General features: G+C 31.8%; 1 protein-coding gene across 3 annotated transcripts in view; it reads left to right on the forward strand.

Annotated features, from left to right (window-relative positions):
* LOC127699183 (xanthine dehydrogenase/oxidase-like) overlaps window positions 1–20,537 on the forward strand; it is a 92,739-nt gene that overhangs the window by 49,513 nt on the left and 22,689 nt on the right. For 2 of the 3 annotated variants that reach the window (XM_052202933.1, XM_052202935.1), the window contains 7 exons: window positions 246–309; window positions 691–760; window positions 3,658–3,745; window positions 7,100–7,186; window positions 16,124–16,315; window positions 18,320–18,465; window positions 19,998–20,079. In XM_052202933.1, coding sequence (XP_052058893.1) covers window positions 246–309; window positions 691–760; window positions 3,658–3,745; window positions 7,100–7,186; window positions 16,124–16,315; window positions 18,320–18,465; window positions 19,998–20,079 — 729 coding nt within the window. Of the gene's footprint in view, window positions 1–245; window positions 310–690; window positions 761–3,657; window positions 3,746–7,099; window positions 7,187–12,255; window positions 12,448–16,123; window positions 16,316–18,319; window positions 18,466–19,997; window positions 20,080–20,537 lie in introns of all 3 variants that reach the window. The other variant, XM_052202934.1, reaches the window with a different exon arrangement.

Consider the following 20,537-nt stretch of genomic DNA (forward strand, 5'->3'; position numbering starts at 1 on the left):
AACATCTTAACAACTTTCAACATAAAATTGAAAAATGAACAGTAAAGCAGGCATAAATAAGATATAAGATGCAAGGTATTTGACTGGAATTAAAAGGGAACAATTTTTGAACAAAACATCTCTAGTGTAAATATATTAATAATTTATATCAACAGTGATAATTTATATACTTTAAAAAAATGAAATATGTATAATGGAGCTTCTTGCAGCCTTTGTTCATATTATAGTTGCTTTTTTTTTTACAGTTGGTAGTTGCTGAGACCTTAGGTGTAGCTGCAAATAAAATCCTTGTTAGAGTCAAAAGATTAGGTTAGTATATTTCTGTATCATACATGCACCAAACCAGATGTTATGCTTTTAACATTTTCAAGACTGCAACTTCAGATCAGTACAATAATACTACTAAATTAATTTCTGTAGGCAAAAGATTAGGTCAATATTATATTTACAATTTCTGTTGGTTTTTATCCATATCAGGCACTTTGGTGAAAACTTTAAGGATACTTTCATCCTAATAGTTTTCCTAAAATCACCCTTTTCCTTCAAAAATGAAATAAAAAGAGAAAGAGAGAGCAAATAGATTATTAAAAATACTCATCAGACTGATGAGACAGATGATTATAAAAGGGGAGATAATAATTTTATGTGATATGTTTTAAGATAATATTCATATAACTGGTTACATTATAGGTGGAGGATTTGGAGGTAAAGAAACCAGATCAATCTGCCTGACAACACCCGTGGCTTTAGCAGCTTATAAGTAAGTTTTATCATCATATAATTAGAGGTAACAGTAATATTGACGTTCAAATTTCACAAATGAAAATCGCATGAACTCCAAAAGGAGTAAAATACGTAAAGTTGACAAAGTAAGCCTCTAGTATAATATATAAAGCCTCAGTATAAAACAAAATAAACAAGAAGTTATTATAAATATGTCATAAACAAGGCTTTGTAATAAATAAGTCATAAACAAGGCTTTGTAATGAATAAGTCATAAACAATGCTTTGTAATAAATAAGTCATAAACAAGGCTTTGTAACAAATAAGTCATAAACAAGGCTTTGTAATAAATAAGTAATATACAATGCTTTGTAATAAATAAGTCATAAACAAGGCTTTGTAATAAATAAGTCTTAAACAAGGCTTTGTAATAAATAAGTCTTAAACAAGGCTTTGTAATAAATAAGTCATAATCAAGGCTTTGTAACAAATAAGTCACAAACAAGGCTTTGTAATAAATAAGTAATATACAATGCTTTGTAATTAATAATTCATAAACAAGGCTATGTAATAAGTCATAAACAAGGCTTTGTAATAAATAAGTCATAATCAAGGCTTTGTAATTAATAAGTCATAAACAAGACTTTGTAATAAATAAGTCATAAACAAGGCTTTGTAATAAATAAGTCATAATCAAGGCTTTGTAATTAATAAGTCATAAACAAGGCTATGTAATAAGTCATAAACAAGGCTTTGTAATAAATAAGTCATAATCAAGGCTTTGTAATTAATAAGTCATAAACAAGACTTTGTAATAAATAAGTCATAAACAAGGCTTTGTAATAAATAAGTCATAAACAAAGCTTTGTAATAAATAAGTCGTAAACAAGGCTTTGTAATAAATAAGTCGTAAACAATGCTTTGTAATTAATAATTCATAAACAAGGCTATGTAATAAGTCATAAACAAGGCTTTGTAATAAATAAGTAATATACAATGCTTTGTAATAAATAAGTCATAAACAAGGCTTTGTAATAAATAAGTCATAAACAAGGCTTTGTAATAAATAAGTCATAATCAAGGCTTTGTAACAAAGAAGTCACAAACAAGGCTTTGTAATAAATAAGTCATAAACAAGGCTTTGTAATAAATAAGTCTTAAACAAGGCTTTGTAATAAATAAGTCTTAAACAAGGCTTTGTAATAAATAAGTCATAAACAAGGCTTTGTAATAAATAAGTCATAATGAAGGCTTTGTAATTAATAAGTCATAAACAAGGCTATGTAATAAGTCATAAACAAGGCTTTGTAATAAATAAGTCATAATCAAGGCTTTGTAATTAATAAGTCATAAACAAGACTTTGTAATAAATAAGTCATAAACAAGGCTTTGTAATAAATAAGTCATAAACAAGGCTTTGTAATAAATAAGTCGTAAACAAGGCTTTGTAATAAATAAGTCATAATCAAGGCTTTGTAATTAATAAGTCATAAACAAGGCTATGTAATAAATCATAAACAAGGCTTTGTAATAAATAAGTAATATACAATGCTTTGTAATTAATAATTCATAAACAAGGCTATGTAATAAGTCATAAACAAGGCTTTGTAATAAATAAGTAATATACAATGCTTTGTAATTAATAATTCATAAACAAGGCTATGTAATAAGTCATAAACAAGGCTTTGTAATAAATAAGTAATATACAATGCTTTTGTAATAAATAAGTCATAAACAAGGCTTTGTAATAAATAAGTCATAAACAAGGCTTTGTAATCAATAAGTAATATACAATGCTTTGTAATAAATAAGTCATACACAAGGCTATGTAATAAGTAAGTCATAAACAAGGCTTTGTAATAAATAAGTCATAAACAAGGCTTTGTAATAAATAAGTCTTAAACAAGGCTTTGTAATAAGACATAAACAAGGCTTTGTAATAAATAAGTCATAATCAAGGCTTTGTAATTAATAAGTCATAAACAAGGCTATGTTATAAGTCATAAACAAGGCTTTGTAACAAATAAGTCTTAAACAAGGCTTTGTAATAAATAAGTCTTAAACAAGGCTTTGTAATAAGTAATAAACAAGGCTTTGCAATAAATAAGTCATAATCAAGGCTTTGTAATTAATAAGTCATAAACAAGGCTATGTAATAAGTCATAAACAAGGCTTTGTAATAAATAAGTCATAATCAAGGTTTTGTAATTAATAAGTCATAAACAAGGCTATGTAATAAGTCATAAACAAGGCTATGTAATAAGTCATAATCAAAATTTTTTTATAAGCTTTAATTATGACTTTTAGAAGAAAAGAAGCAACAAAAACTATTTCTGTTTTTTGTTTTGTCATTTTAGTAATTAACTATGCATCTTAGGCATTTATACTTTATCTTTTATAAGTATTACAATGATATGGCAAGCTGGTTGGGAAACCATAATATTTTGTTTTTAGAGGAGAATGCCACAGTGACTGTACATATATGATAAATACCTTATGTGTAGGTGAAGAAAAAGATTACAGTAACTCTACAATACCTTACTTACATTAAGCATTCATGAATACCTTCATTTTCATGGCCCCACCTTGGCAGAGGGGGCCTTAAGTGTTACCCTTGTCCGTCCATACGTACTTCCAAAATTGGTTTCTGTTCTCTAACTTTAGTTCGCCTCAACCAAATATTAAGAAACTTATACACAATGCTTATTACTATAAAACACAGATCAAGTTACTTTTACAGTTCTCTATTTATGTCCCTTTATAAGTTTATATGCAAGCGGGGGCATCATCTGTGTCACATAGACACATTTTTCTTTTTTTTTTACATTGATTGCAAGTTCAAATGTAGCATTGATATATTTTTCGTATAGAGATTGCTTGTCTTTTATTATATTGGGTGACCTATTAGTAAACATTCAATAACATATTTTACAGGCTAAAAAAACCAGTGCGTTGTATGTTAGACAGAGATGAGGATATGTTGATAACAGGTACCAGACATCCATTCCTAGGACAATATAAGGTATGTTGATATCAGGGACCAGACATCCATTCCTAGGACAATATAAGGTATGTTGATATCAGGGACCAGACATCCATTCCTAGGACAATATAAGGTATGTTGATATTAGGTACCAGACATCCATTCCTAGGACAATATAAGGTATGTTGATATCAGGGACCAGGCATCCATTCCTAGGACAATATAAGGTATGTTGATATCAGGTACCAGACATCCATTCCTAGGACAATATAAGGTATGTTGATATCAGGTACCAGACATCCATTCCTAGGACAATATAAGGTATGTTGATATCAGGGACCAGACATCCATTCCTAGGACAATATAAGGTATGTTGATATCAGGTACCAGACATCCATTCTTAGGACAATATAAGGTATGTTGATATCAGGTACCAGACATCCATTCTTAGGACAATATAAGGTATGTTGATATCAGGGACCAGACATCCATTCCTAGGACAATATAAGGTATGTTGATATCAGGTACCAGACATCCATTCTTAGGACAATGTAAGGTATGTTGATATCAGGTACCAGACATCCATTCTTAGGACAATATAAGGTATGTTGATATCAGGGACCAGACATCCATTCCTAGGACAATATAAGGTATGTTGATATCAGGTACCAGACATCCATTCTTAGGACAATATAAGGTATGTTGATATCAGGTACCAGACATCCATTCCTAGGACAATATAAGGTATTTCAGTTTATAAGAGAATCACCTATTATTTGTGAATTGTATATGTACAAATGATAATTTTACTTTAATCTAAAGTTTTAGTAAATTGAAAGACCTTTTGTTCAAATTTTAAAAACTGTCTTTTGTTCAAATATTTGAATTCGCTCTCTCGCCGCGATATAGTCTTTTTGTGCTGATGCGGCTTAAAGAAATCACCAACCAACCAATCAATCTATTATATCATTACCCAAGGTTGACTTTTGTAAAGGGATATGATATCCTGGACTTTTCCTGTGTGATAGTATGAACCTTGTGGGTGAGAAAGGTGAATGTCAATTTCAATTCACCCCAAAAATTATTATTTACATACAAATGCCACAGTGTTCATTGAAAGAATTTTTCCGTTATTCTGGTGCCAAATTTGCTTACTGTAAACCAACTAATTTTTAAAAGCAATTTATTTTTCGGTACTTTCGCATGTAGAAAAATAACGCAAATATAAATCCTCCCGAATATGTAGAACTAGGAATTTTCCATATTTAATTACATCAAGTTAATTTGAGAATCTTGAAATCAAACCGTGAAATGGGCTAGAAAGGGTTAATGGCGATATAAATTATCAGCAGAAATAAGTTGGTTTACAGTATTATTAAGTTGTAATCTATAGCTAAGATGTTCCAGATGTTGTTTTTTTGTCGAGCCTGCGACTTTTGTCGCAGAAAGCTCGACATAGGGATAGTGATCCGGTGGCGGCGGCGGCGGCAGCGTTAGCTAACTTCTTAAAAGCTTTATATTTTAGAAGGTGGAAGAGCTGGATGCTTCATACTTTGTATATGGATGCCTCATGTTACGAAGTTTCCGTCAGTCACATGTCCAATGTCCTTGACCTCATTTTCATGGTTCAGTGACTACTTGAAAAAAAAGTTCAGATTTTTTGTAATGTTAAATTCTCTCTTATTATAAGTAATAGGATAACTATATTTGGTATGTGCGTACCTTGCAAGGTCCTCATGCCCGTCAGACAGTTTTCACTTGACCTCGACCTCATTTCATGGATCAGTGAACAAGGTTAAGTTTTGGTGGTCAAGTCCATATCTCAGATACTATAAGCAATAGGTCTAGTATATTCGGTGTATGGGAGGACTGTAAGGTGTACATGTCCAACTGGCAGGTGTCATCTGACCTTGACCTCATTTTCATGGTTCAGTGGATATAGTTTAGTTTTTGTGTTTTGGTCTGTTTTTCTTATACTGTATGCAATAGGTCTACTATATTTGGTGTATGGAATGATTGTAAGGTGTACATGTCTAGTGGGCAGGTGTCATCTGACCTTGACCTCATTTTCATGGTTCAGTGGTCAAAGTTAAGTTTTTGAGTTTTGGTCTTTTTTTCTAATACTATATGCAATAGTTCAACTATATTTGGTGTATGGAAATATTTTATGATCTGTATGTCAGTCATGCAGGTTTTATTTGACCTTGACCTCATTTTCATGGTTCAGTGGTTATAGTTAAGTTTTTGTGTTTTGGTCTGTTTTTCTTATACTGTATGCAATATGTCTACTATATTTGGTGTATGGAATGATTGTAAGGTTTACATGTCTAGCTGGCAGGTGTCATCTGACCTTGACCTCATTTTCATGGTTCAGTGGTCAAAGTTAAGTTTTTGAGTTTTGGTCTTTTTTTCTAATACTATATGCAATAGTTCAACTATATTTGGTGTATGGAAATATTTTATGATCTATATGTCAGTCACACAGGTTTTATTTGACCTTGACCTCATTTTCAAGGTTCATTGATCAGTGTTAAGTTATTGTGTTTTGGTCTGTTTTTCTTAAACTATAAGCAATAGGTCAACTATATTTGTTGTATGGAAGAATTGTTAGCTGTACATGCCTGCCTAGCATGGTTCATCTGACCTTGACCTCATTTTCATGGTTCATTGGTCAATGTTTAGTTTACTTGGAAAATGTTAAGTTTATGTGACAGTTGTAATAAAGCTTTATATTTAGGACTATCAACATAATATCAATGATTAGTAAAGAAGGCGAGACATTTCAGCGTGTGCACTCTTGTTAATACAATGTATGAGATTATATGTAAGCAATGCATTATGCAAAAAGACAGGCTCATACATGATTTTAGCCATTTGCAAAATGTTGACTAGATAACTAAGAATCATTTAGTAAGGGAATTATGAACTGGCTGATTCTGTATTAGCCATGATATAGATTCTCTGTCAGCTGTATACATCTTCATCCCTTAGGATTTATGGTCTTACATCAAATCTATACCAGCGTCAATAAATGAAACAGCTAGGCAATGACACTTTAAAGAAACTGATTTGGATTTAGAGAGAAAATTATTTACTGCAGAGATTTATCTGTATACATGTATCACAATTTGATTTGAGTTTTTATTACCCCAAAAGTTAAGGTTTTGTCTGAAGAGATTTATCTTTATATCACAATTTGATTTGAGTTTTTATTAACCCTAAAATGGAAAGTTTTGCCCAAAGATTTTTATCAGTATTATTTTATTAACCCTCGAAGGGAAGGTTTTACCCAAGGAGATTTATCTGTATATCACAATTTGATTTGAGTTTATGTTACCCCAAAAGGGAAGGTTTTGCCTGCCAAGATTGATCAGTATAACAATTTGATTTCAGGTTGGATTTACAAAGGAAGGTAAAGTTGTTGCTGCAGAAGTGAACCTGTATAACAATGCTGGTTGTACATATGATTTATCCGAAGCTGTAAGTATCTAATATACTATTTATTCTGTGTCATTTGGTCTCTAATGGAGAGTTGTCTCATTGGTAATCATACCACATCTTCTTATTTTTATGTATATAACATTTAAAAATAGGGAGAAAATACCAAGGTGACATTCAAACTAATAAAGTGGAGATAAACTAACAACGCCATGGCCTAATTTATGTACAAAAAAATGAACGAAAAACAAATATGGAGCACAGCAACAAACGACAACCACTGAATTACAAGCTCCTGACTTTGGACAGGCACATACTTACAGAATGTGGAGAATATGTCTACTATATGATATGTAATGTCACTTTTGATTGGATCATGTCTGCCGTCACTATTACAGAGTATGTCAGAGTCAAAGGAACAATGTTGCCCAATAAAGTCCATGTTTGGGTTATGTTTCAAATGTTGTGTGTTTAGATATACCCCTCTATGTACATAATTTATATAATTGCAGGGATAACTACAGTTAGAAAATTCAAAAAGTCGTCCAATTTTGATATGAATAAACTTTACACAATTAATTTTTTCAGTAAATGTGTTTTTCTAATGCTCTTCAGTAATTTTGCATACATCAAATGGACGTTCATTTGTAAATGACCCATGACCAATGTTTAAGAACTGAGAAAGTCAAAATTGAAAGAAAAAATCTCGAATGGTGCTGAAACTTTAACTTGTTGGACCTCCATTCTTTATAAAGCTGTAGTGATTCCTAATCATGGTGACCTGTGACCTGTGACCCCCACAGTTTTTGTCACTTTTGGAATAGTCCTAATGTTTTCTGATTATTAACCATTGAAAGATTTCTGACATTTTATAATTTTCAGATTTATGGAGGTATATTGTGCCCTGATACCTTCTTTTAATTTATTTTAAAAGGTGACGAGAGCAAAGTAATTTGTATGCATGTAAATATGTATTTTAAATTGTGTATGCATATAAATGAGTATTTTAAATTGTAAAATTGAGAATGGAAATGGGAAATGTGTCAAAGAGACAACAACCCGACCAAAAAGCAGAAAACAGCCGAAGGCCACCAATGGGTCTTCAACACAGGGAGAAAATCCCGCACCCCCGGAGGCGTGCTTCAGCTGGCCCCTAAATAAAAATGTGTACTAGTTCAGTGATAATGGACGTCATACTAATCTCCAAAATGAACTAAAATTAAAAATCATACAAGACTAACAAAGGCCAGAGGCTCCTGACTTGGAACAGGTACAAAAATGCAGCGGGGTTAAACATGTTTTGTGGGGTCTCAACCCTCCCCCTATACCTCTAGCCAATGTAGAAAAAACAAACACACAGCAATACACACAATAAAACTCAGTTTAAAAGAAGTCTGAGTCCAGTGTCAGAATGTGTATGCATATAAATATGTGTTTTAAATTGTGTATGCGTATAATTGTATATTTTACATATATTAGTATGTCTTTATAAACAAACACACTGTGAAAGTACTTATTCTTGTATGCATTTGTTTTTTTCTTCATTTATTTTAATATATTATGATCTATATAACCTTGATTCTGATTGGTCGTGTTTGAAAAATTACAAGCATCCATCATTTAGTGTAGGAATTGATAAGAGACACACAGCATACAGCTCAGGTTGATTAAGTGATATTTATCAGCCAAAGGTAGAAAAAGGGCACACAACTTATAGATAAATCCCAGTGCTAGTAGTAGTAACAATGTCTTTTTTTTGTCATCATACTTTGGAAAAATAAGTAAAATTCACATTCTTTATTTCCTAATCACAGGGCCCTTTCAGACATGACAAAATTGACCACCTTCATTCACACTCACCCCCTCCCCTCCTCCCCTTTCTCACATCACTCACTCTGATGATATTAATTAGTCAAGCTTTTTGTATTCAACATTTTTTTTTTTAAATCTGAGGGTAAATATTAGGGGATGTATATGAGGGGACAAAAGTGTGGCCCAGGATGGAAAGATAGAAATGTTGAAATTTTCCTGATCTGTTACTGTATAGATAGTGAAATGGTTTCGATAGTTTTTATTCAAAATCGTTATTTCTGATCATGAAAAAAATTGTAAACGAACTTATATTCTCCAAAAATTTATTTCTACTCACAACTAGAAAATAACAAGGATATAAATAACGGTAGTCATGAATATGCCAAACTTTGATCTTCTCTTAAATGAATATATGAACAAAGTTTGAAAAATTGTGAATATAAATTGCTGCAAAATCAGCTGAAAAAGGCTTAAAGCATGGAAAAAGGTATCGGTGAAAGTAAGTTGGTTTACAGTATTTTGAATAATTGTTAAAGGATGTAAAACAATTACTTTAAGCTCACCTGGCGTCCATCGTTGTCCGTTGTCGTCGTCGTCTGTCGTCGTTGGTAACTTTTTACATTTTGAACATCTTCTAGAGAACCACTGAATGGAATGAAACCAAACATGGCATGAATGTTCCTTATGAGGTGCTGACCAAGTGTTGTTACTTTGTAGCTGATCCATCATCTAAGATGGCCGCCAGCGGGGGACTTCGTTTAACATAGGACCCTATGGACAATACATACAAATGTCTTCTTTTAGAGAATCACTGAATGGAATGAAACCAAACATGTCATGAATGTTCCTTATGAGGTGCTGACCAGGTGTTGTTACTTTGAAGCTGATCCATCATCCAAGATGGCCGCCAGAAAGGGACTTAGTTTAACATAGGACCCTATGGGAAATACATACAAATGTCTTCTTTTATAGAACCACTAAATGGAATGAAATAAAACATGGCATGAATGTTCCTTATTAGGTGCTGACCAAGTGTCGATCAATCATCCAAGATGGCCGCCAGCAGGGACTTAGTTTAACATAGGACCCTATGGAAAATACATACAAATGTTTTCTTTTAGAGAACCACTGAATGGAATGAAACCAAACATGACATGAATGTTCCTTATGAGGTGCTGATCAAGTGTTGTTACTTTGAAACCGATCCATCATCCAAGATGGCCACCAGAGAGGGATTAAGTTTAACATAGGACCCTGTGGGAAATACATACAAATGTCTTCTTTTAGAGAACTACTAAATGGAATGAAATAAAACATGGCATGGATGTTCCTAATGATGTGCTGACCAAGTGTTGTTACTTTGTAGTAAATCCATCAACCAAGATGGTTGCCAACGGGGGACTTAGTTTAACAAAGGACCCTATGTGAAATATATACAAATGTCTCCTTCTAGAAAACCGCTTAATGGATTGAAACCAAACATGGTATGAATGTTTCTTTTGAGGTGCTGACCAAGTGTTGTTACTTTGTAGCTGATTTGTCATTGTCCTTATAAAGTCATTTTCTATAATTTCAATGAATTTATTGGTAATTTCTGTAAACTTTACAAAAGTCTTCTTCTTTTGATTAAATTACGGGGCCAATATTAAGCCAAATTTGGCCTCAATCATTATTAGGGTATCTGTTTTGATTTTAATCTATTTTTACGTGATTTCCAAAACCAAAGTAGAATCAGGTGAGCGACACAGGCTCTTGGGAGCCTCTAGTTTTCATTTCAAAATTGTTAGTCTACTCACCTTTAAATTCTGCATGATAAGACAGTTTGCAAATCCCAAACGTATATTGCTTAACAATATTATATTGATCTGGTTTTTTTTTTGCTCCCCATGGCTGATATTTAAACAGTTAACTTTAATTTTCATGCAGGAATGTTATCATGAATTAGCTGTGTTATTACAGGACGTAGTTATAATTCGAAATTAGGATATCTCACAAATAATGATTTCACAGTCAAATTTTTGTAAATATAGAAAGTATTCTTTGCAGGTTATGTATTCTTTTTTTAACTATTTTCTGTATAAATACAGGTGATTGAAAAATGTTTACTACTATTTGATTATTGCTACAAAATAGAGAACCTTGGACTTCTTGGCTATGCTTGTAAAACTAACATTGCATCTAATACTGCTTTCCGAGGATTTGGAGGACCTCAGGGTATGCTGGTTATGGAAACTCTAATGGACGAAGTTTCTACGTTTCTTCATCTAAATCCAGATTCGGTAAAGTGATGGAAATCCTGATAAATGTTTTTGATTAAGCTAGAGTTGCTTTCCTTTATTTAATCAGAATATTCCTTCTACCAGTGTCATAGCTTTGTCATTTTTATGTCTATTTTCCCATCACTTGCATAGTATATATTCTGGAGCTTGATCACTTGATTTTTGTAATGCTTTTTTAGTTAAAAAATTGCTGGTTCCTTCATCTTTTACAATGGATTCATTTACTCTTTTAGGTACCAGTTTTTGTGGATAAAAAAAAAGACATTTTTGTTGATACTCAATTTCATGGTTTAACCAAATTTTTAATACAAGCTGAAAGAAAGTTTATATTTTCTCATAATTAACTTTACTATGTTTACCCACAAAATCCACAAAATAATAATACCCCAGGATTAACAATGGATCCACAGTATTAGAAAAGACCATCCCAACGGAAACAACTTTCCCTGATTTGGTTAGTGATCAAAGAGTTAGGTGTTAATCGAATCTCTTTATTGATATACTGTAAACCAACTTATTTTAGCGAGCGATTTATTTTTCGCGACTTTTTGTGAGTAGAAAAATAACATGAATATGTAAAACTTGAATTTTTCCTTTTTTATCTTCATCAAGTAAATTTTACAATCGCAAAATTAAATCGCCGAGAAATGGTTTAGAAAGGGCTATAAGCGAAATTAAGTATCCGCGAAAATATGTTGGTTTACAGTATTATTTCATGATTGTTACAAAATTGAGAGCTTCAGACTGATGGGTTGTGTGTGTAAAACCAACATCTCATCAAATACAGCTTTCTGAGGGTTTGGAACAACTCAGAGTATGCTGGTTACTGAAACATTCATAGATGAAATGTCTGATTTCCTTGACCGAACGCCTGAACAGGTAAAGTGTAGCAGAAGACAGAAATGGCTTCAGCTTACAGCTCAATCACTAACACTTTATGAGAAAAGACCATCCCAACTTTCCCCAATTTGGTTAGCGATTAAAGAGTAAGGTGTTACGCTTATCTCTTTTTTGCTATAGGTGCTTGAACAGGCCTTATTGGTGTTTGATAATTGTTACAAAATTGAGAACGTGAGACTGATGGGTTATGTGTGTAAAACTAACATCCCATCAAATACAGCTTTTCGAGGGTTTGGAACAACTCAGAGTATGCTGGTTACTGAAACATTCATGGATGAAATGTCTGGTTTCCTTGACTGTACACCTGAGCAGGTAAAATTGTATCAGAAGACAGTGTGTGGCTTTAGCTTACAGCTTACAGCTCAATCTTTAACTCATTACTGTAAAGTGGAAAGTTTTAGCCAGGGGTTTATTTTTGCTAATTTTGCAATCCACCGAGTTTTATATTCAAACTTATAAGTGAAAGGCAAACTGACAATACCTTGGGAAAAACAAAAAACGACCAAAAGACAAACAATAGTCTACAAAAAACAACCTAGAAAACTAAAGACTGAGCAACTCGGACCCAAACAAAAACCTGGGGTGATAATTAAAGTGCTCCAGAAGGGTAAGTAGATCCTGTAAAGTCGGCAGATATCTCCTTCCAAGAATGTGTTCTTTGAGGAAGATTTGAATAATGGACAACTAAAAGCAAAAATATAACCCCACGATCAGGATATGCACTAGAAACCACAAAATTTAAGCTCTGCTAAAATGAATCATTTTATAGTCTATTAAAATATGCTTTCACCACAGCTTATTTTTTCCTCGTTTTGAAAACTTATTTGTTATTCAGTTTTTTGTAAGTTGTTATTTCTATCAAGATTGTTACAGCAGGTTTTAGTTTTGACAGCTAGTTCAAAGCCTATAATAACTAATAAAAAAATCATGTATCTAAGACTAAAATATCAATCAGTACACATCCAACATCCAATGGATTTAGTGTAAAGACGTCATTAACAGTCAAGAGAAAAACATGACCTTATGCAATGCCAAAATTAAGATATCGACAGATTGTAGTACCGTTAAAGTGCATATGTGTATAACAAAACTATTTAGTATGGTTTTAATTTACTGATTATAAAATCAATATTTATACCAATAAAAACAATATTCAAAGATCTAATTACAGTGTTGAATTGGTAACCTTTTAGAATAAGTTTATTTTAAGGATTGATAAGTTTACCCGGATCATAAATTAATTTCCGGGCTCTGTAAATAACATCACTGTAAAATTTAGGATTCAAATTCATTTGAACAGCCTTAAGATATACAAATAGCATTTTTAAACATTTAAGTAGACACATTTTAAGAGAAAATTGCCTTGAAATAGGACTTTTTAAATACCATGAATATTTGGGAGCTACCATTTGATTTTTATGGGGGGACTAGGATGAAATTTGAAAAAAAAGGCAGGACAGGAGTTTTGAGTTAAAAAAAAAAAGGGAGGATGAGCAACGTGGCAAAAAATAAGGCAGGATGACAATTTATGTAAAAAAAGTCAGGATAAACTAATAAAAAAAAAGGCAGGACCGAATAGAGTGAAAAATAAAAAGGCAGGACAGAGATTACAACTAAAAAAAATGCAGGACAAAATTTTTCATCCTAGCCCTTATAAAAATCAAATGGTAGCTCCCTTAGTAGACAGAGCAAGCCATACTCAGTGTTTTGGGGAGCTTTTTCTGACTTTTTCTCCTTATTTCTTATATTTTGCTATACTAGTAATATAAACTTTTTCCTAGGTAATACTTTAATAAATATACAGTTATAAGTAAATGAAATTATTTTTGAAATAGTAACAACAAATGATTCATTAAAAGGGAAGCATTTCATGTCCCTCTGTGGAGCGCAGCATGAATTTAAGTTTTACGTAAGGACTTATTGAAACCTCCATGGAGTCAGTAAACTTTTATATGGATAGTTCATTCAGCTTGAATACTTCAGTCACTCATTTATTATCACATTTCTTGCATAAATGTGTGAAAGTTACCCTAATATTTGGATTTATTGGCCTAAAAAGTTGAAATTTTGAGGAAATGAGAGGCATAAATGGACCAAAAGGGACCTTATAATGAAGACAAAGAGGTCCATTAGTGGTATTTTTCATCCTAGAGTCATTTTTGTATCATATTCAACTGTTTGTAGGCAGATGAGATAAATATTTAATCATTTATTGGTCCACACTACATTCTATCATGATGCAGCTTGATTTGGATTTTTCGAAGAAATTTAGCTCGAACCGCTGTAGACGTCGTCTTACATTATACTAGATTTTTCTCAAACAATTGAATTGATTATGGAAAAAACTTAACAGTTATGCTTGAAATAACCAGTATTGCAAAGGAAAAAAATCACATTTAGTTTATTTAACAAAAAAGTCTTCTTTAGGTGTAATACCACCAAATCATAGTATGTCACATCTGGTTGCATACGAAAAAGAGTCAAAAAAAAAACATTCCCTTGAATTTGACAGTTGTAGGAAATTAATCCTACATTTCATTGCAGTAAAAAATTTCTGAGTCATAAACATATATCTTGAAAGCACCATTCTTTTTTTATTTAGTGTTTCTATAAAATATTTTGGAAACTTGAGGTTACATGGTTACTAAAGCTTGTAAACAGGAAAAAAAGGGGTGAACATTTGATTGGTTAACTTCCAGTGATGGTTATTATCTTATATGCAATAAAATGTTATGTGAAATTTTGTGTCTGTAGTACTGGACAGGATAAAACTTTACTCATGCCAAGTTTTTCTTTATTTGAAACAAAGATAAATTCTGCACATTTTTTTGAAAAGTGGAAATTTAACAAAGACTAATAGGGGAACAACAATGGTGGTATTACTCCTATCACCAAACAGTCCTGGCTATATGACATTAATCTGTAAAACCCATTTTTTTACAACTGACATAAGCATCACAATTAAAGAAATTTTAAAATTCCTTTAACCTTATTACTAACCTTAGGTAATGTGACCTTATTTGTAACCTCAGGTACTATGACCCTATTACTTACCTAAGGTACTGTGACCTAATTAGTAACCTTGGGTACTATGACCCTATTACTTACCATAGGTAATGTGACCTTATTAGTAACCTCAGGTACTATGACCCTATTACTTACCTGAGGTACTGTGACCTAATTAGTAACCTTGGGTACTATGACCCTATTACCTACCTCAGGTAATGTGGCCTTATTAGTAACCTCAGGTACTATGACCCTATTACTAACCTCAGGTACTCTATGTTGAAGGCCGTACGGTGACTTATAGTTGTTAATTTCTGTGTTATTTGGTCTCTTGCAGAGAGTTGTCTCATTAATTGGCAATCATACCACATCTTCTTACTTTTATATTATAGCTAATCCAAGGTACTAAGATCTTATTACTTACCCCAGGTACTGTGAAATTGTTATTTGTGAGAAACTCACCTTGTACTGTTCTGTTTCCACCAAAATTGAATATCCAACATTTCCACTAATAGTGAATGTCAAAATTGTGTCTACTAAAACCACCAAATTCTCCATTCTCCATTCATCAAAAAAAGAAAACAAGAGTTTTTTTCCCATTAAACCTTGAATTTGTAAGAAAACTGGTGTTTACAAGTACAAGTACTTTCACAGTGGAGAGGCATAATTGACTTCACTGGTATATCTTTTGTATTGGAGCTTTTTTTTCCTTTATATTATTTTGAGTTTAATTTTGATTTAATTTAATTTTGATTTGATTTTAATTTTGATTTTAATTTTAATTTTTTTAATTTTTATTTATTTATTTTTTTGTTTTTTTTTTATTTTCATTTTCATTTTTATTTCTATTTGTTGAAAGGGATCCAAAGCAAAAGCTGCTATCTAATTTTCTATTGAATCATAGAAGTCAAAAATGCCTAGATATGAAATTTTCTGCAAGACTATCCATCATACAAACATATATCAATTCTTTTTGACAAAGGTATTAGACCGAGGTTTGTATCACTTAGACAATGCCTATAAGATTGCCAATTTGAAAGCGGTTGGCAGGACGTGTAAGACCAATATACCGTCAAATACTGCATTCAGAGGTTTTGGTGGACCACAGGGAATGCTTGTTGCAGAAACATTCATAGATGAAGTAGCTACCTATCTAAATTTTTGCCCAAGTCGGGTAGGTATTTTTTGGGGTAAAGATTGCATGAAATGCTATCAAAATCCTTATGGTACTGGCTTGCTCTTTTTGTTTTCCAGGTTTTGTCACTACTTCTGAAAGTTAAACTATGTAGTGCAGTGAGGTCAATGTTCTTAAGATCCTATCTAACAAATGATATGCAGTTTATTAATGATATATGTTATACTCAGATATGAGGGTAGGAATGCCTTTTACCGTCAGGCTTCAAACAGTCATTTTCAGCTACCGTTAGCATCATATTGGTTAAAATTTTATTGTGCTTCGTCAAAATATCCTTATCCTGATTCGTCAGAGTTCTCAAATAATTATTGGTTACTGTTATTTTGGGAAAAAAAAGAACATGAAACATCAAAATCAGTCCATATTTTTATTGTCATAAAGAAAATGTACATTTTATTGTCATGCACCAAAAATTACTGTTAGCGTCATTTGGCAAGATTTTTTTTATCGTTTTTTGTCATAAAGGTACCCCCATTACGACCCTCAGATATTCAAATTACAAAATGATGGAGTTTTAAAACCAAAGTCAAGTCAAACTTTATGTATATAGTATTCTAGAAAATAATTTGTTGACTTTTTCAAAGTTCTCATGTAACAGAAAGTCAATAAATAGAATCAAATGGTAAGAATATTTTTACTATACTGCACTGGCTTCACACTAACAGCCCTTCATTAGCAATGATATTTTAAGATTGTGAATCAATTCTATTATAAAACATGAATTCTGAAATGATGTTCTTCTTTTGCTTTGGAAACAAAGCCATGTTCTAATTCCAATAAACATGGGCTGCACGTGATTGACGTCACAATTGAAATTGCAATGTCAGTTCACCTCAGTTGTATTTTAAACAACACCGGAGATCAAAATGGACGTTTGTGTTGGTGTTGCTTGCTAGGATTTTAGTTTAAATCATTCTGAAAGTAAGTTTACATGTAACTGTTGATTTTTTATCGTAAAACTGTGGATTTTCTATATCGTTTTGGCTTCATCAAATTAAATGGCTGCCTTTCGAACATGTATAGGTCGCTTCAAAGTATAAATAACAGGCTATTATTTGAACTTGGAATTATTTTTAATTATGGAATTTGCATAATTTCATGTGTTTGAAATTTTTAATAAATTCCATGTTTATTCTGTATTATAATGTTTTAAGTGGTGCATCACACTTTCCACACAATGTATTTTGTATAGATAGTGTTGTGCGTGGCACAGTACATTCTATTGAAAATTTGCTATCTTCTTTGTAATAGAAAGTGTTGTGCGCCGCACAGAACATTATAATACAGAATAAACATGGAATTCATTAAAAATTTCAAGCACAAGAAATAATGCAAATTCCATAATTAAAAATAATTCCAAGTTCAAATAATAGCCTGTTAAAAGTTCTAAATTTTCCTATTAGAATCAAAATAATTCTATCATGCCATGCTCTATGCTCATTTTAACATGGGTAGGCATTATATTTGCCAACATTTTACACCTCGCTTTCACTCGGTACAAAGATATTGACAAATATAATGCCTACCCATGTTAAAATGAGCATAGAGCATAGCAGGAAAGAATTATTTCTTAAATAGTACTATGATGTTACATGAAACGATCATATATTAATGCATAGAAAAATCTTATAATAGTATATATGAAATGATCAATTATTATTTTTAAAATTAAATATTAAGTTCATTAATAAAGTCGAGAACATTTTGTTTATTCCATCGATGCAATTTGATATAGCTTTTAAAATAGATATATTTTTTCAAATTTCAGAACTCAATCTGACATATATTATACAATTAGGATAATGTTTTATTTACTTTTAAAATAAGTAAATCATGAAAACTTTCTTAAATTTTAATAATTTATTTTACTATCAAGTTCCCAAATTTCAAAACTATATCTGAGATAAATTAAAACAATTAAAGTTTTAATTTCAAGTCCAAATGAAATTACTTGTAAATATATATCAATTATTGTACTATCAGGTTCGTAAATTAAACATGTACAACGAAGGAGATCTGACCCACTTTGGACAGGTAATAGAACAGTGCAACATAAAAAAATGTTGGGAGGAATGCAAAGACAGAAGTGAATTTATAAAGAGAAAAAGAGATGTGGAAATATTCAATAGGTGAGTTGTTTTAGGATGAAGTGTATCATATAATATTTGCGTTTAAATGCATGAATTTAAAGTTTTAAGAATAAGTGTTTAATATTACATTATATTTTCTCATTCTTATGTTTATAAATCATATCAGAATTTTTCAAATTGTACAGACCAAAAATATCTTAAAAAAGAATTATTGATATCTTGTTGTTAGCTAGTTAATTGTTTTCTATGTTCTCCTGTTGTAAGAGGATCATATTTGAGGAAAGGACAAGGATGGGGGAAGTGGGGGAGTGAAATGAGAGTAGAATAGTCATGATGGGGGTTGAAAAATTAAGGAGCTTAGAATATATGTAACATATTTAACAAAAGTTTTTGTGAATAGGGGAGTGAAGTGGGAATCAGGGACCCCCCTCCCCTTGCCACCTCATATTTGTAGTATGTAATTTATACCTAAAATACATGGCAGGTGTCAAGAAATGAAAAGATTAATAAATATTTACAGTTTAATGTCTCAATTTTACAGTTATCATGATGTTGTATATGAATAAGAACCATGAGATAGTAAGACCAACACACTTAGATGGATTTCTAACATGCTAAGGTCCAATCAGAATCCAAACCTTATATCCAAAGCCTCTGTTTGGGGTTGGGGGAGAACTGCCATATTGCCTGAACATTTAAGAGCTCCAGCAACAAGTTTTTAGGGATCCTGTAGGTGACTGACCCATTATCTTTTCATTCGAGTCTTCCTACTTTACTGAAACTACCTGAATAATTCATTGTTTAATTCACTTCTATCATGAATATGCAAGAAATATTTGCGGCTGAACTTTTAGAAAATAGGAATTAATTAGCTGAATAGTTATTTGATAAGGTAATAGTCTACCAGAAAAAAAGTTTTCCCACTAGGACAAGTCTCTTTCTGATTCTGAGCGGACCAGTTCAGTCATAGTGATGATAGCCTATACTGATATGAATAGGTAGATGTTGACCTACTCAGATAACATTGCTACTGATGTTCCGCTATGCCATGGAAGTAACCAGTTAGTCACTTTAGCATCATTATTCATTTTTAGAGAAATGCATTGGGAAAATCTGACTTATTTTGTCTCTCTCTTTACAGTGAAAACCGATGGAAGAAAATCTGACTTATTTTGTCTCTCTCTTTACAGTGAAAACCGATGGAAGAAAATCTGACTTATTTTGTCTCTCTTTACAGTGAAAACCGATGGAAGAAAATCTGACTTATTTTGTCTCTCTCTTTACAGTGAAAACCGATGGAAGAAAATCTGACTTATTTTGTCTCTCTCTTTACAGTGAAAACCGATGGAAGAAAATCTGACTTATTTTGTCTCTCTTTACAGTGAAAACTGATGGAAACAATCTGATTTATTTTGTCTCTCTTTACAGTGAAAACTGATGGAAGAAAATCTGACTTATTTTGTCTCTCTTTACAGTGAAAACCGATGGAAGAAAATCTGACTTATTTTGTCTCTCTTTACAGTGAAAACTGATGGAAGAAAATCTGACTTATTTTGTCTCTCTCTTTACAGTGAAAACCGATGGAAGAAAAGAGGGATCTGTATGATTCCTACAAAATTTGGTATTGCTTTTACAGCTACTTTCTTAAATCAGGTTTGTTTAAACCAGATATTAGACCATACCGATGCTTTCCTTTGTTTTGTATCTTCATGCTGCCAACTTTTTATAGTCTGATGTTTAAAACTAACACAGAAAAATATTTAAGGGGACATTTGTTAGTTGTTGGTTTTGAATTACTTTTTGGTTGAAAATTAAAAAAAAAAAACATTATCTACTGATGTAGTTTTCTAAATGAAATGAAAAAAAGAATATTTTTTGTGTAAAAATTTGGCTTCAAACTGTTTATAAAACATGGTAGCTGTTTAACTTGTATTTGGAAGGTATGTGTTTTTCTTCCTGTCAGACTTGCTGGTATTTTTTGAAAATTTCAATTGGCACAAAATAAATTAAAAAAAACTGACATGTTTAAATTTATGTAGATCAGTGGAATATAATGACTGAAATTTCTGATATTTTTAACATCATCCATGGCCAGCAGTAGAAATGTGTAC

Source organism: Mytilus californianus, unplaced genomic scaffold (assembly GCF_021869535.1).
Source record: "Mytilus californianus isolate M0D057914Y unplaced genomic scaffold, xbMytCali1.0.p SCAF_4, whole genome shotgun sequence".
Taxonomy (NCBI): domain Eukaryota; kingdom Metazoa; phylum Mollusca; class Bivalvia; order Mytilida; family Mytilidae; genus Mytilus; species Mytilus californianus.